A 16166-nucleotide genomic window follows, 5' to 3' on the forward strand; every position below is an offset into this window, starting at 1 on the left:
TTGACAAAACTCTGAAGCTAGACGACTACGTCATATCAGTCATCATGGACAAAAAATTACGTAAAAAAAATGTGCCTGCAGGTGTACCTATAAGACTACGTGACTACAGAAAATATGCACCTCTCATAGGAATATCAGGACTAAGTGAAGTGTTTTCTATGATGAAAGTTAAGGTCAATATAACTGACACAAATGGATTATGGATAAGCAAAGATAAAAGAATTTATGGAAACCTTCAAGATCTCCTAGATAATGACATGTATTTGAGACCGCGTCCTATGTATCATGGATTCAAGCACGCTATCTATCCACATATCGTTTCACGTCTCATCCTGCTAAGCCAAAAGAGACCACTTTTAAACACTGAATCGAAGATTTTTAGTTTTTTTCATTCTAACATTCTAATACCAATCATTTTTGTGTTTCTTACTTCAACAATTATCCTACAGATAAACCGACAACAAAACTTTACATCAGCATTGCTAAAAATATGGCAACTGTTTCTTGGTAATTACTTTCCTCAAAGACTAACCAACACACAAACACGAATTTACTTTTTTGGAGTGTTCGTGTTGGTGATCATACTCAATGGAGCATTCCAAAGCAAACTAGCATCATTCTTGACAAAACCTGAACGAATTTACGTCAACACCATCGAAGATGCATTCAAACTACGATATCACATTTATGGAGCAAGAGACTTCATGACAGGTACTGGATACCTAGAGTTACCAGCGGAGAAACAGAAATATATCCACTTCACAGATACGTTTAAATGTGTAGATCCAATTTTGAATAATTCTCAAGCTTTGTGTTTAACTACTCCGTATTATGGTACTGGAAAAGCTAAGAAATATGGACTTCTCGTGTCTCCACCAGTTCACCAGTTCTACACAGTGAATTGGGTCTCACCTGGATTTCTTCTGAAAAATAGAATCGATGCTATCATTTTTCGGCTCAAAGCATCTGGTTTTTTGGCCCGTTTGGAGAAGAAAACTTTCTATGATCGAGTAGATTATATAAACTCCCTTGAAGATAATGAGACTAAATTCCGAAGTCGTCCTATTGAACTACATGATCTTGGGTTCATCTTCAAGGTGTTGATTCTAGGTCATATCTGTTCTTTAATTATTTTTATAATTGAATCATGGTATCATTGAAACTATATTGATTGACTTTTTGCTGGAGTAAAGAAGAAATAATTATTTTAATTAGCTATTATTAGCAAATGTGACCTTAGTTTAGTTTTAGATGCTTCTAAATTAATCATATCAGTTATTATTCATTTCATGTTATTTAAAATATATCAAGTATAGACATTAATTGTTTTCTTTGTTATTGTATTTGATCGTTTGTTCACTCGAACTAATTGAATATTTATTTCAATTTATAAACAACTAAAAAAAAAATTTGTCTTGTAAGTTTGAAGTTGATGTGAATTTTATTTTATGATATTCATGTCCTTTGAAGCATTAAATTTTATATTTTAAAAAAAGAAATTAAATTTTTGTCTTATTTAATGATCTGATCTTTTATATATATATATTCAAATTCCTGATTTGGGATCTTGGTGATGAATGTAACAATGATGATGTGACAAAAATTTTATTGACAGACAATTGTAAATATTTAATGTCATTTAATACTTGGATGTATCCAAAATGTGAGTTGGAATGAAAAAAACATTTATAATTCATCTATGATTTTTTTTATCATAAAAGCCTGAAAATGAATGAGAAAGTAATTATTAGCGACACGATAGAAAGATTTCTATGGAAAGGGCGAATGTTATGTATTAATAATGAATAGAACGCAAGCTAAATTCGAGGGAAATATTTTATAAGGTTTTTATTTTGATAGAAGAATATAATACTATCAGAGATCATACTTCTTGCTGATTGGACCATCAACTCATTCATCAGCAGATGCATCAAAGGTGTTTGCTAATATTTAAAAGATAATAGATTTTATAAGTGTTTAATTGATGTGTTTATATGCATTTGAAATGTCTGTATCAAGTATGTACAGGTATCATTATTTTATTACATCCAATCGTTTATAGACATCAACTTATCGAATACACATTCTAATGTATGAACAACTGGACAATAAATTTGTCTGCTGAGTATGAAGTTAATGCATGTACTTCACAGTCACTACTCAAATATTTTGATGGTGCAAGCCACATAGAATATTGATGTGACAAATAAAATATCTAGAATCAATGCATGAATCTCTGAAAAATGACAGTTCAAATGCTGATAAAAATCTCTATGCTAGTGACCTTTTCAAAATTCTATTGATATATGTATAGTCATGATTGTCTTATTTTTGGATGCACAAATGGAATATTTTTCAGAATAATGTTGTTGAAGCAAGTATTGATAGTTTTTCTATTGAAGTGCATTTTAAATATAATCGCCATTCATTTATTGAACAATAGTGATAAAGGCAATTTTTTTATTATTTATAAAAAAGTGGTAAGATTATTTTATTTACAGTCATCCTTAGCTTTTGGTTCTTTAAATTTACACTTTGGGAAAATTGCAGAATGAAATTTTACGAGGATGCTTTCAAGATGATCTTAATCCACTCATCATAACAGAACAATCCAGCAAGTATGTTTTCCCTAACTCAAACCAAGAATTGCTATCATCATCAATTATTTTAATCAACAATGACTTCAAGATCCAGCAAAATGCTAAAAACTATAATCCTCATAAAGGAACGTTTTTATTGACTGCATCATCTGAAGACCAGCTGAATACAACTATTTCTCAACTGCAGTCAACACCATGGTGGAATACAGAGTCATACTTCTTGCTGATTGGACCATCAACGAATTCATCAACAGATGCATCAAAGGTTCTTACTATGATGTGGAAAAGAAAAATCCTATCAGCTGTCTACCTATGTTATAACATTGATAAAGAGGCTGTGATGTTGTATACATTCAATCCATTCAATAATTATGCACCATCTCCATGGAAGTCGGTTGATGAGATCAAAACGAAACCTGATCCACGCTGGACTCTGTATGAGCATCAATACCATAGAGGTATTTAACTTCTATACCATTACATTTTAGTATTTTTTATTTAATCAATTCAATATTTCAGATGGCACAATATGTCCTGTAATCATGTTTGACAAAACTCTGAAGCTAGACGACTACGTCATATCAGTCATCATGGACAAAAACGCACGTCGAAAAGAAGTGCCCACAGGTGTACCCATAAGACTAAATGACTACGTCCAGTACATATTATCAAAGCGCATAACAGTGACAATGAATGATGTGTTTTCTCACATGAATGTAAAACTGAACCTAACTGATTCTGATTATCTAAAGTGTTGCTTACAAACAAACGACGAAAGACTTTTTACAAAACTAGAAGATCTTTTAGACAATGCCTTTTTACTAAGACCACAACCCATGTATCTCGGTTATAAACACGTGACTTATCCAGATGCTAGGGTACTTATGATTCTTCTAGGTCAAAAGAGACCATTTTTAAGCACTGAAATCAAAATCTTAAGTTTTTTCAATCTAAGCATTTTGGCACCCGTTATCATTGTATTCATCATGTCAGCGGTTATTCTGAGGATAAACCAGCGACAACATTTTATATCAGCATTGCTGAAAATATGGCAACTATTTTTGGGTAGCTACTTTCCTCAAGCTCTAAAGAACACTCAATCACGAATCTTCTTCTTTGGAGTATTCTGGTTGGTGATTATTTTGAATGGATCATTTCAAGGAAAATTAGCATCATTCTTGACCAAACCAGAACGAATTTATGTCAAAAACATCGAGGATGCTTTTAGATTAAAATATCATATTTACGGCCCTGTTGATTATATGACCGGTACAGGATATCTAGAGCTACCAGCAGAGAAACAAAAATATCTCCATCTTGTAGAAACCGATAGATGTTTGGCTCCAGTTTTGAATGATTCTCAAGCATTGTGTTTGACCAATCCAAACTACGGTACCACAAATGCTAAAAAATATGGGCTACATATCTCTTCACCTGTTCTTATCTTTTATACTTCATATTGGGTATCACCTGCGTTTCCTCTGAAAAAGAGAATAGATACAATTATTTTACGTCTTCAAGTAACTGGTTTGACTGGTCGGGTACTGAATCAAGTGTTTTTTGATCGACTAGGCTTTTTACAAGCCCATGAGCATGAAGAGACGAAATTCAATCGTCGTCCTATTGAATTATCTGATCTTTTTTTTATATTCAAATTTTTGTTTTTGGGTCTTGTTTGTTCATTTATTGTTTTTATAGTTGAACTATGGCGTCATAAAATTTGTCTTTGATTTGAATGAATATAAAATGGATGATGCGACAAAAGTTTTATTGACAGAAGATTGTAAATATTTGATGTCGTTTGATATACTTGGATATCCTCAAAGTGCGAGCTATAATAAAAAAGACATTTATAATTCATTCATGATTCTCCTAATTATCAAAGCCCGAAAATAAATGAGAAATTAATTGTTGGCAACTGTTACTCATTAATATTGAATAGAAAACAAGCCAAATGCGATACAAGTATTATTGTATTATTAATAATATCCAACGATTATTGTTAGAAATAACCTCAAATTTATTACTTCATTTATAAAAACGTTTTTTTTTATGATTTATAACACATAATGTGACTTTATTTGTATTGAATAATAAATCTTACTGTGATTCTATTACTCATAATCCTATGGACAAGCATGTACAGGTGTTCAAAGATTCTAACCTAACATATGTCACTACAATTAGCAGTAAACTCTTTTGTTTTAAATAATAACTGTTCTGTAATATATTACTTATATTACTTAGTGAAATTTTTAATAGATCTACATTTCTAATGTGTGGAATACTCTGTTGTATTTATCAAACAATAGATAAAAACAAAATTTTTGAAATAAACAAGGTTTGATACTTATCTATTGTTATTCACATTTAATCTTTAATTACCTTGTTGACATTTATTTTGTATTATCCAACTTTAAAAAATAATTTTTTTAGTGGACTACATTGAAAGAACAAACAGCTAAACGTGGACCAGACATTTTATCGACATGTCAAATAACCACTGATCATTGGAGTGGCGAATTCGTTGCTAGCGTTCTATGGATGCAAGGTTCATGTCCAACTCTTCAACCATGCGTAGACGAAGAAGGAAATATTCTCTTATGGAATGGAGATATTTTCACTGGAATCCTAGTAATTTTCAAAATCACCTAATAATTATAATTAAATAACCTATAATTCATAACTCAATTAAATAAATTTTTTTTTTTAGGCAAGTAATGACGATTGTGATACTCTAACACTATCAACAAAATTAAAATCACAAAACAATGTTTATCAAACTCTATCTCATATCGAAGGACCATATAGTTTTATTTATTTCCAAAAAAAAACCAATACATTATATTTCGGAAGAGATTCCATTGGTCGACATAGTCTCTTAATAAATATTCACGTAGAAGATGAATCTCCGTTTCTCACATTATGTTCTATAGCTCACAAAAATATTGAAAACATCATAGAACTTCCAGCCATTGGAATTTTTTCTATGGATCTCAATGCTTCTACATTCAATTTATCATGCTCTCCATGGCATGATACAGATGATCATTTTTATTCTGTAATTAAAAATTTAAACCTGCCTATAAATATTAGAATCAACCAATCAATATTACCAATAACGATAGAAAATTCTTCATCACAACTGATGAATCAAGAATCATTAAACTTCATAGATATTGTCAATTCAATGGACTACAAAGGTAAAGAAATGTTGGAACATTTGTTAAAAGATGTAAGAGTTGATAAAAAAGTCTCACAATTATGGAGATTATTAAATTCATCAGTACATTATCGTGTAAATAAAAAACCAAGATTTTGTCAAAGCTGTGTCAAATTAGTGATCAATCCTAATCCAATTTCTAATGATGAATGTAACTGTGATCATTCTAAAATTGGTATATTATTTTCTGGAGGCTTGGATTCAACAATTCTAGCTGCTATTACTAGTACAATAATACCTGAGGATGAAAGTATTGATTTAATAAACGTAGCTTTTGAATTAACAGCAAATAAAAATCGATCATCATCATCAGCATTTGATGTTCCTGATAGAAAGACTGGATATCAAGCTCTAGAAGAACTAAAAGAAATCTTTCCACAAAGGAAATGGAATTTTATTGAAGTCAATATCACTAGAGAAGAATTACAAGAATATTGTAGTAAACACATTTGCCATTTAATTTATCCTCTTAGAACAATTTTAGATGAAAGTTTAGGCTGTGCTTTGTGGTTTGCTAGCCGTGGATCAGGTGTTTCATCATCAACCAATCAACTTTATCAGTCACCTTGCAGAGTTTTACTTTTGGGAATGGGAGCAGATGAACTTTTTGGCGGGTATACTCGTCATAGAACCATTTTACGCCGTTCAGGATGGGATGCTTTGACCAAAGAACTCAATCAAGAATTATTAAGAATACCTGAGAGAAACTTGGGAAGAGATGATAGGATTATTTCTGATCATGGACGTCAAGCTCGATTTCCATTCCTTGATGACAATTTGGTTAAATATGTTCGAAGCTTAAAATCATGGGAACGATGCTGTCCAATTGATAAAATGCCTTCTGGTATTGGTGATAAACTACTCCTCCGATTATTAGCCTATAAGATAGGCTTAAAAGAAACAGCTACTTTCCCTAAAAGAGCTTTTCAATTTGGATCAAGAATTGCTAACAGCAAAGAAAATGCTAAAGACTTGTCTCAGTGGTTAAAATAAACCAATAATACCTGACTATTCTTTTTTTTTGTACATTATATTTTAATAATTATGTAATAAGAATCTGATATTACTATTTTTTAGATCAGTCTATTGTTTATTTATATGCTGAAAATTATTTGACTCAAGTTAACGTTGATTATTCAGCAAAAGGCACAATTTTATAATCATCTTACTTCGTTGTTTTTCGTCAAGATATGTTATCAGAATATATTAAATACTCAAACATCAAGATTATACCTCATTACTTTCATACTTGAAGAGTTTTAAGTTGGATTTTAATCAGTATTGTTTATATTATTTTTATTCCATATTTTGTTGATTACTATTGAATTTCATTTTTAAAAATTATCTTTTCAATAAAATAAAAAATATTTTCTCAGTTAAGATAACATTAGTGACCTTCGAACTCTGATACACTGGAGTTAGTGAGCAGTAATTAGTATTCATTGATTTCCTATTGTCTAAACCAAAGGTAATTTGATATTTTTATCTAACTTTTTTATAAGCTAATTATTCGAATAATCAATTATTCAGCATAGCTGTTTTTTATTTTTATAATAAATAAGTTTGAGTATAGCCAAGTCATTTAAGTCTTAAATGTTGAAGTTGTATGCATTTACATAATTGAATTTCAGGTTCACATATATGAAAGTAATGAAGTGTTGAATAATCTCATACTGTCTGTACTCAAGTGTAGAAATCAGTTGAAGCCATTCGAATAACTATGGATTTACACTTTCTACCGTTAGTATCACAAATTGAAGCTCGTACCAAGTCATCATATTCTTTAATAAAAGCACCAGTTTTATCTAAAAATAAAAATCATGTGAATGTTGATTTAAATTCAATCTCTAAAAATTCTCTAAAAGTGAAAAATGTTTATATTAAAACGCCTCCTCAAGGTTTAGAAAGAGCATTTTATGAATTACTTACACATGAAGCAGTTGAATTTTTAGCTGACCTTGTGATCAAGTTTGATGAAGATGTAAACAGTCTATACAATCATAGACTTCAAAGGAAAGCTGAGCAAAGAATTAATCAAAAAATTCCATCATTTTCTAAACTACAAGTTGAAGATGACAACTGGGAAGTTGCTCCTGTTAATAATCGGCTGAGAAATCGACATTTAGACCTTGGAGATGTAAGTCCCAGCAATTTAGATCATTTTTCTGCTGCTTTATGTGCTAATGTCCAAGGAATTCAAGTGGACTTTGATGATGGCCATTGTCCTAATTGGTTTAACCAAATTTATGGACTTCACAATGTTTTTAAAGCTGTTCATAATCAATTGGACAATGTTCCAGAGATTTCTGCTGCTCCGATTCTTATGTTACGACCACGAGCTTGGAATATGATTGAAAAAAATGTTCATATAAATGGAAAATATATTCCAGGACCTCTTTTTGATTTTGCTTTATTAATGTTTCATACTGGAAAAATTCTCTACAAATGTGGTTGTGGTCCTTGCTTTTATCTTTCGAAACTTGAAAGCTCTGATGAAGCTAAGTTATGGAATAATATTTTCTCTTGGAGTGAAGAAAGACTTGGAATACCATATGGTTCCATCAAAGCCTGTGTTTTAATTGAAAATATTTTAGCAAGTTTTGAAGTAGAGAATATTTTGTATCAATTAAAAGATCATTCTTTGGGACTCAATTGTGGAATTTGGGATTATGCAGCATCAATTATCGCAAAATTTGGAGATAAAAAATCTTTTGTGCTCCCTGATAGGAATAAATATGTGAATATGGACAAGAGATTTTTGAAGAAATATTTACAATTGGTTGTTAAAGTCTGTCATAAGAGAGGAGCTTATGCCACGGGAGGAATGGCTGCTCAATTATTACCTCCAGACTCAAACTCTGAGTCATACAAAATTATTCTTCAAAAGGTCTGTGAGGCTAAAATCAAAGAAATTCAAGAAGGTGTCGATGGTTTTATGGTTTACGATTTGAACTTAGTTCCATTTATGAACAATTTATGGAAAAAATTTCCAAAAGTTCCAGGACTTAATCAAATAAGTTATCCTGGAACACCAGAAGAAATTACAGAAAAAGATTTATTGAGTCTTCCTGAAGGAGGTGTAACCATTAAAGGATTGGAACATAATATTAAAGTTGCTATTCTTTTCATTTATAATTGGTTCAATGGAAGAGGACACTTTATCATCGATGGATCTATTGAAGATTCCGCAACAGCAGAGATATCAAGATCACAAATTTGGCAATGGATTCGGCATGCTGCAAAATTGGAAGACTACCACAACGATAATCATGACACTGTAACAAGTCAGTTAGTGGATATTTTAACCGAAAAAATAGTGAATGATTTGGTTAAAACATACTCCACAAACCTATTTGTAGATAGGATAAGGAAGCTTGTGATGGCTAAACATGTGTTTATAGATATTGTAAATTGTCGTGACTTTCCGGACTTTATTACCACCTATGTCTATGATATATATCCGTTCAGCAATTTACTATCTCATTTGTAAAATCAATATATTATTTATATAAATAATTAATTTTAAAAAAAATCTTTTTTTTATTTCTCAAACATTATTCATTTATTTGTATTTTTTGAACATTTTTATATGAAATATTAGTCTTTCCTTACCTTGAGTATGTAGATATTACTTCTGTATTGATGAATTCATATAATAAAACAATTTTTAATTATATAACCATTGAACTTATGTAAAAAAAGAAATAACTGGTATACTGCTTCAAGAATGGTAAGAAAAGAAATGTTACTCCAGAAAATTACTGTGTAAATCCGAAGGAAATTGAGTCTTGCCATGAATTAAAAAACTCACAATTATGTAAATAAGGAATTTATTAATATTATTTTAAGCTACCAGAGCACTGGCAGTTGCGCTTTCATACTTCCACGTGGGTGGAAGTGAGCCTTTAGACTTGTAATATCTAGCAAGTCTATGGATTCTTGATTCTACTAAAATCAATCTGAACTTGCTATCCTTGTCTTTACGATTACGTTCCAAGTGTTTACGAATAGCAACGGCCTTTTTGATTAAGTAATATAGATCCTCTGGTAGATCTGGAGCAAGTCCCATACTTTTAACAATTCGTAGAATTTTATTTCCAGTGCGGAAACGTACTTGACCGACACCATGTGAGTCACGAAGAATAACACCTGGAAATTGATTTAATTATCAATTATCTCATTGACATTGTAATATATACTAATATGTTATGAATCATTGTAAATTATATTTAGTAACACATGACGTTCTTTAAATGAGTATTACTCTTTACATTACGAATGTAATAATTAACAAAATGTTCTTGGTTATCTATAGCAAATTGTTTTGAAAAAATAACAAATTTGCCTCAAACGCCAATGGATTAATATTGCAAGCAATCAAATGAACTGAAGATTAATATATAAATATTGATATTCAGCTGGTAGCTTGCTTTTATAAGAGCCACAAATAATAGTTTTAAAGATAAATGTATTTGTTTTTTAGAAATGATCTAAATAATAATTATAATAAATTATAAATTACCAATTTGAGATGGTGTGAATCCTTTTTTGGCAAATTTGTAAATCAATTCTTTACAATCTTCTGGAGTAAGCTTCAACCAAGTTGGTACGCTCCGTCGGTATGGGAGTGCCGATTGGGATATACCCTTTCTGAAATGAATAAACACAAATCAATTATACATCATTCAATGTACAAATCCATTCATTATTAAGTAAATGTAAGTTAACAATACAGAATGAAAAGTACTTTTATACATAATTATAAAAATGCGATATTATTCCGGTGTTTATGTACGTCAGCACATGGTTTAAAAGGTTAGGATATAAAGATTGTAGATGAGTTATCAGTAGCCCTTTAAAAACTCTACACAACAACTTAAAAATATTATTTATAATAAAAATTAAGACTTTTTCGATAAATGGCAGTGATTTAATCCGAATAAATATGTTATTTTACATACCCAGGTGCGTGCATACGACCCATGGCGTTGATTCTCTTTGACTTGCAGCGAGAAAAGACAAAGACAGAGACGGAAATGAGAGAAATGAAAAAAAAACATGGCGGCACAACAGTCAGCGCCATCTTCTATTTCCTTTATGATCATATTGCGCTGAACAAGTACATTGTTTACAATCAATTTTATCGTTAAACAATTGTTTAAATAATATTTTAATTATTAATAAAAACAAAAGTTAACCTATAAAGTATTCTTTGAAAACAATGAGACATTATTATATATATTTATATAGAGTATTTGTTCAAAATTGTGTGAGATTTTAAATTTATCATTTACCCGCCAAAATAATCAAATCGAATTTTACTCCAATAAAACAACGATCAGAAAAGATCTTATTCATCAATTTATAATCTGTTGTATGCCGTTGTGCGCAGTTGAAAGTGGTTGTTCGAACATTACGTTCACGCGTGATAGTATTACTTTTTAATTATTTTATACGAATTGTAATCAAAATCATTTAAAATGATGTCAAAAATAATTATATTAGTTTTTACAATAGTTCTTTGTAACTCAATTGTATCTGGTAAGATTTTTATCTTTTTTTTTTAGAATTTTAACAACAAAGACATAATCATTGTCATCATGAATTTAGAATAATTTACAATTAATAATATACAATGAATATAAAAATTCAATTGTATTGAAATGAAAAGCTAAGAATAATTTTTATATAGACTTCTACGAAATGAAATGGCCGTAGTGAGTTTTCTCATCTGCGTAAACTCAAGGTTGTTTCTGTTCATTCGTTGAATTGAAGATTATTTAAATAAACGAATCTTCGATAATCATAAATGTATGTTATGTGCATATATCCGGCCAACCAAATAATCAGTAATGATTACAGCAATGAAAAATGATTGTATCTTTTTTTATTCATTGATAATTCTATCAATGATTAGTTAAACAAGTAATAATTTTTATCACGTGCTAATCACACACTAATGTTTGTTTCTTTCTTTATTGCAGCGGACAAGTGTCCTAGTAACAATTTCGTGGACAACTTAGTTTCATATTGTCCTGGGATTCCACAAATTTTTGATTCATCTCCAAAATCTTATTGTTGCTTAGATGTGGAAAATAAATACTACTGCTGTGATGCTCAAGAATATACTTTAAACACAGGGTTTGACTAATTATTTATTTATTTATTTATTTATTTATTTATAATAATTATAAAACAATGTTAAAAAAATTTTCTAAAGGTTTTTATTGTCTTTTATTGATAAATAACAAGACTCAAAGCTAGTAAAACCCAAAATAATCATTAATTTTTTTAAATTTGCAGATTTAAGATTATTCTTCCGGCGATCATCGGAGTACTGGTCGTAGTGACACTTTTTGTCTTTTGCATCACATGTTTATGCTGTAGTTGCTGCCCATGGTACAAAAGACGTCATCGTGGAACAGTTTATGGAAGTGAGTAAAATGATATTCTTAGCTTTCTGCTTATAACTGGATTTTTTTTTTATTAAACTATGTAATAATAACGATAAATTTCATCACTTTATCTGTCTCTTTGTCTCTTAAAAATATCTGTCTATTAACAAAAATTTCTAAATGTTCTTCTTATTATTTTTAAATTCTCATTTCAATATAAAAACATCACCGATTATGACTTCCTCGTAATTCAGTCCGTAGACCAAAATTATTTATTAGTTTAATTTAAAAAATTAATCTATCAGACTGATTAGATATTCTTTTCCAGGACCTGGTTCGGTCTAGAAGCTACACAACGAAATTCTGTAATAGGATGATATATATTCGTAACAAAAGCATCCTATTTAGATTAGTGTTCTCTTGAAACTGTTTTGAAATGTGTGGTAATGACATAATTTATATTGTGACAAAGCGTCATTACTAATAGCTTTTATATATACATACATATATATATACTATTTAATATATCTGGCTTTTGAGCTTCAGCTTCTTAGCTTTAAAATAACTGATAATTCTTCAAAGCTGGCCTTTTGAGTTTTTTTTCTCTTTATCGATGTTTTTTTTTTTTAACATATACATTGGCTGCTAAAGCAAAACAATCTTCAACGTAACTTCAAATGCTTATAATTCATAAGCAAAAAATTCCGAAATAATTTATAAAGTATTGGAAAAAAAGTTATAAGATGATTTATCATGTTTTTTTTTTGTTTTTTTTTCAAATAACGAAGTTTTCTGAGAAAATTTGATTAATCAATTTTTGTTCCGGTGATAAATTATCAATTTTCAAAAAGTCACTGAATTATTTCTGTATTTCAATAAATGATAATTGACAAGCTTATTCGGTTTTGATGAATAAAAATAATTAAATACAATTACTCAGTGATACTGGAAATTTTCAAAATATTAAAAAATTATCTTTAATTTTACTAAAGGAGTAAACAATAGTTTTTTGTTCTTATGAGATAAATCATTATACTCTGATGATGATAGAGAGTGTCCATGATGATAATTCATTACCGTATAGTGAAGAAATGATTTCAATTTAGTAATTATTTCTAACAATGAGGATACAGCTGTTGGCCCTAGTATTGACCTTTTCATAATACGTAATATTTATTGTTGTAGCCAAAATATTGATTGGTCATTTATGGCAATACGTTAACTTCCATTATTAATGTAAACAGTTAATTTTTACTATTTCAATATTCTTCATATTTTTTTGTATCCCATTTACTGACAGAGACTATATTTATCGAGCCTTCCATAGTATTAAAATGTAAAATAAATACTTAGATTAAAAATCAATAAGAAAAATATTGTACACATGAATGTCATGAGTCTGCAAGATGTCAAAATAAGATAAATAGAAAATACATTTTCGATACTTGAGATTTTGTATGGTGCCAGTGATATTATTATTATATTTTTTGATAATTGATCGGTAATTGAATGTTTTATTTAATGTAATTATTTCATGATGAGTATGTGAATTTTTTTCTTTTATTCTAAAATACAATAAAGAAATTGATAAGATAAAGATACGTACTATTGTAGTACGATAAGTTCAACATTGTTTCCGCTTCATTTAATATTTTATATAAAACATTTAAAAGAAAACCAAGACTTTTGATTTAAGAATTAAATCTCAATTGATTGTAAAAATTCTCAGATACTGAATTTGGTTATTATCTGATAATAATTGATAGTAATTACTGAAAAACACTTGCAGACTTATGTAATATCAAAACTTGATCTGAACAACACACAATACTGTACATTGTTGTACTTAAATGCATATTTTTAGAATTTTTTTACATAAATTTATGTCAACACTCATAAACATTCCATTTATAGATATATTTTTAACGCTTTTGTATTTGATTTTTCAATAAACACTTGATGATAAATAATACAAAAATAGTTATATACTTCATTTTATAAACCATTCCCATCATTACATGTCCAGTACTTTTGTTTCATTTTTCATTTCATCATTATGAGAAATTAATTAAAATTTATTTGTAATTAAAAAAACATAAATCGTCCATGCAAGAATATACATTTTATCAGCTAAGCTACTTCTTGTTCTTTTATGATTATTTCTACAATAATAAAAATTTTATTCTTTGCTAACTCAATAAAACGTAGACTTCAAAGACAAATTAAGATAAATAATTAATTATTAATTAATTAATAAAATATATATTTAAAACAAAAAGATTGTTGAGAAATTTTTACAAATAATTAATAACTTATTTATTCTATGATGAAAAAAGATATAAACACCGGTATTTTTTTCAGAAGTTCATACACCAGGTGTTATTATACATCCAGGCACTGCTCCAATACCAAACCAATCTGCTCAAATGCCTCATCAACCATACGTAGTTCATACAGGTAAAGAAAAATAAAACAAAACAATTCATGAATAAATATTAAATGATAGTATTCTTATTCCTTATTCATAACTTTGCAAATAATTAATACAATCAATCATTTCTTTTATTCTAGAACCTTCAATGCAATATCCGAGTCAACCACCACCTTATACAGTCGAACCTTATGCTCAACAAGCATCATATAACCCAAATTTCCCCCAGTAGGATTTATCATCAGTATTCTTCAACGTAACTGTTTGTTCGTGTGTTGGTCTTGCTGTGAATCATCTATTATCGGATAATAAATCACTTCCATTAAAGACTATCGGGAGCAATGTGCGCTGATAATACATATAATACTCCAGTATGTGACCGAAATAAGTCTATCAGTCTCCAGTGTTTCCACTGAACTGCTCCATCCTGACTATTATCTTAAGAGGAAATGACGTGATGTTGAATGACGCATAAAATTATTTTTTTGTATAATAATACTTGGATATTTTTTCATGAATTTTTAATTAAATAAATATAGACAAAATACTAGTGACTTACAGTCATTAGTTTACTATATAATTTGAAAAAAAAAAAAAACTAAAAAATAAGAAAAAAATATTAGGCCTAATTTTTTTTAATCAATTTTAAAATTTCTCTCGTAAAAATAAATTAATTTTTAATGACTTGATGTCATTACCATTAAATGAAGTGTCGTTGTATTTACAAAGATACTTATTTATCTTAAAATTTCATTTTCATTTCAATAAATAAATTTATTAGTCTTCCGAATTGATAAATATAAATAAAAATTCCAGACTATAGATTCCATTTATTGCATTTTTTTTATTTAAAACTATAAAATTATTGTATATTATTTTTACGAATATTTGTAACTTATGTTTTGTTCATTTAATCACATTTTGAGAGAACAAGAGGCTTAATAAAAAAAAAAAAATATTCACTTTAAATAATTTAATTGAAGCTCAATTAATTGTCTTTTATTTATTAAAACAATTTTTTCTTTTCAATAAAATATAATACTATCTTTATAAGGATTCTTTTCTAATATATATAAACTATCGTAATTTATATTTAAGATGTAAAAAATTAAATCAATTTTTGAATAAATTATGTGAAAATATTCAATTTATATTATAAATATTAAATACTCATTAGTACTGTTAAAATCAATTTTGTTTTTACATAATATATCCCGAGAATCATTTCTGTTCAATGATTCATCAGTTTATTTGAATATGGGATTAACAATTCGACAATAGTCATTTATTAATATTATTATTAATTAATGCTATTATTTGGTGAAACTAGTGAGCATTAATATATTAAATCAGTGTAAATTGCAAAAAATCACATTCCATTCTAGACACTTCAAAAGTATTTAATTGATCATTATTACTGCTAAAAAATATTAACAATCCCATTCGTTTTGTTAATTAAATGTTTTTTTTTAATTTTTTTTCAACATTCATTTGTTTTTTCCTACAAACATAGCTAC

The 16166-nt window shown here is 28.7% G+C and overlaps 4 protein-coding genes across 5 annotated transcripts; 3 read left to right on the top strand and 1 right to left on the bottom strand.

Annotated features, from left to right (window-relative positions):
- The first annotated feature begins 4327 nt into the window (after positions 1-4327).
- On the top strand, positions 4328-7087 carry LOC118067356 (asparagine synthetase domain-containing protein CG17486). Its single transcript, XM_035084029.1, has 4 exons — positions 4328-4746; positions 4863-4941; positions 5037-5234; positions 5314-7087. The coding sequence occupies exons 1-4, from the start codon at positions 4739-4741 to the stop codon at positions 6814-6816; spliced, it is 1788 nt and encodes a 595-aa protein (XP_034939920.1). The 5' UTR covers positions 4328-4738; the 3' UTR covers positions 6817-7087.
- Positions 7086-9355, top strand: LOC118067357 (malate synthase-like). Its single transcript, XM_035084030.1, has 2 exons — positions 7086-7291; positions 7455-9355. The coding sequence occupies exon 2, from the start codon at positions 7544-7546 to the stop codon at positions 9311-9313; it is 1770 nt and encodes a 589-aa protein (XP_034939921.1). The 5' UTR covers positions 7086-7291; positions 7455-7543; the 3' UTR covers positions 9314-9355.
- A 281-nt stretch (positions 9356-9636) lies between these two features.
- On the bottom strand, positions 9637-10934 carry RpS13 (ribosomal protein S13). Its single transcript, XM_035084031.1, has 3 exons — positions 10785-10934; positions 10346-10473; positions 9637-9972 (listed from the first exon to the last, which is right to left on the bottom strand). Exons 1-3 carry the CDS (start codon positions 10904-10906, stop codon positions 9668-9670), a joined length of 555 nt encoding a protein of 184 aa, XP_034939922.1. The 5' UTR covers positions 10907-10934; the 3' UTR covers positions 9637-9667.
- A 246-nt stretch (positions 10935-11180) lies between these two features.
- Positions 11181-15248, top strand: LOC118067359 (protein shisa-5-like). Of its 2 annotated transcripts, none has more exons than XM_035084033.1 (5): positions 11181-11364; positions 11808-11964; positions 12127-12257; positions 14580-14675; positions 14790-15248. In XM_035084033.1, exons 1-5 carry the CDS (start codon positions 11304-11306, stop codon positions 14879-14881), a joined length of 537 nt encoding a protein of 178 aa, XP_034939924.1. In that variant the 5' UTR covers positions 11181-11303; the 3' UTR covers positions 14882-15248. The 2 variants fall into 2 exon arrangements, with proteins under 2 accessions (XP_034939924.1, XP_034939925.1); XM_035084034.1 differs by having other exon boundaries at positions 14583-14675.
- The last annotated feature ends 918 nt before the right edge of the window (positions 15249-16166 follow it).

The sequence above is a fragment of the Chelonus insularis genome, unplaced genomic scaffold (assembly GCF_013357705.1).
Source record: "Chelonus insularis isolate UGA/USDA-ARS -01 unplaced genomic scaffold, ASM1335770v1 contig_381_pilon, whole genome shotgun sequence".
In the NCBI taxonomy this organism is placed as follows: Eukaryota; Metazoa; Arthropoda; class Insecta; order Hymenoptera; family Braconidae; genus Chelonus; species Chelonus insularis.

Coding starts and splice junctions, on each gene's coding strand:
- LOC118067359 (XM_035084033.1), top strand. CDS start 11,304: ATGATGTCAAAAATAATTATATTAGTTTTTACAATAGTTCTTTGTAAC. Junction 12,258..14,579: donor TCGTGGAACAGTTTATGGAA/GTGAGTAAAATG, acceptor TATTTTTTTCAG/AAGTTCATACACCAGGTGTT. Junction 14,676..14,789: donor ACCATACGTAGTTCATACAG/GTAAAGAAAAAT, acceptor CTTTTATTCTAG/AACCTTCAATGCAATATCCG.
- LOC118067356 (XM_035084029.1), top strand. Junction 4,942..5,036: donor AAATTTTTGAAATAAACAAG/GTTTGATACTTA, acceptor TAATTTTTTTAG/TGGACTACATTGAAAGAACA. Junction 5,235..5,313: donor ATATTTTCACTGGAATCCTA/GTAATTTTCAAA, acceptor TTTTTTTTTTAG/GCAAGTAATGACGATTGTGA.
- RpS13 (XM_035084031.1), bottom strand. CDS start 10,906: ATGGCGCTGACTGTTGTGCCGCCATGTTTTTTTTTCATTTCTCTCATT. Junction 10,474..10,784: donor GGTCGTATGCACGCACCTGG/GTATGTAAAATA, acceptor TATTCATTTCAG/AAAGGGTATATCCCAATCGG. Junction 9,973..10,345: donor ATTCACACCATCTCAAATTG/GTAATTTATAAT, acceptor ATCAATTTCCAG/GTGTTATTCTTCGTGACTCA.
- LOC118067357 (XM_035084030.1), top strand. CDS start 7,544: ATGGATTTACACTTTCTACCGTTAGTATCACAAATTGAAGCTCGTACC.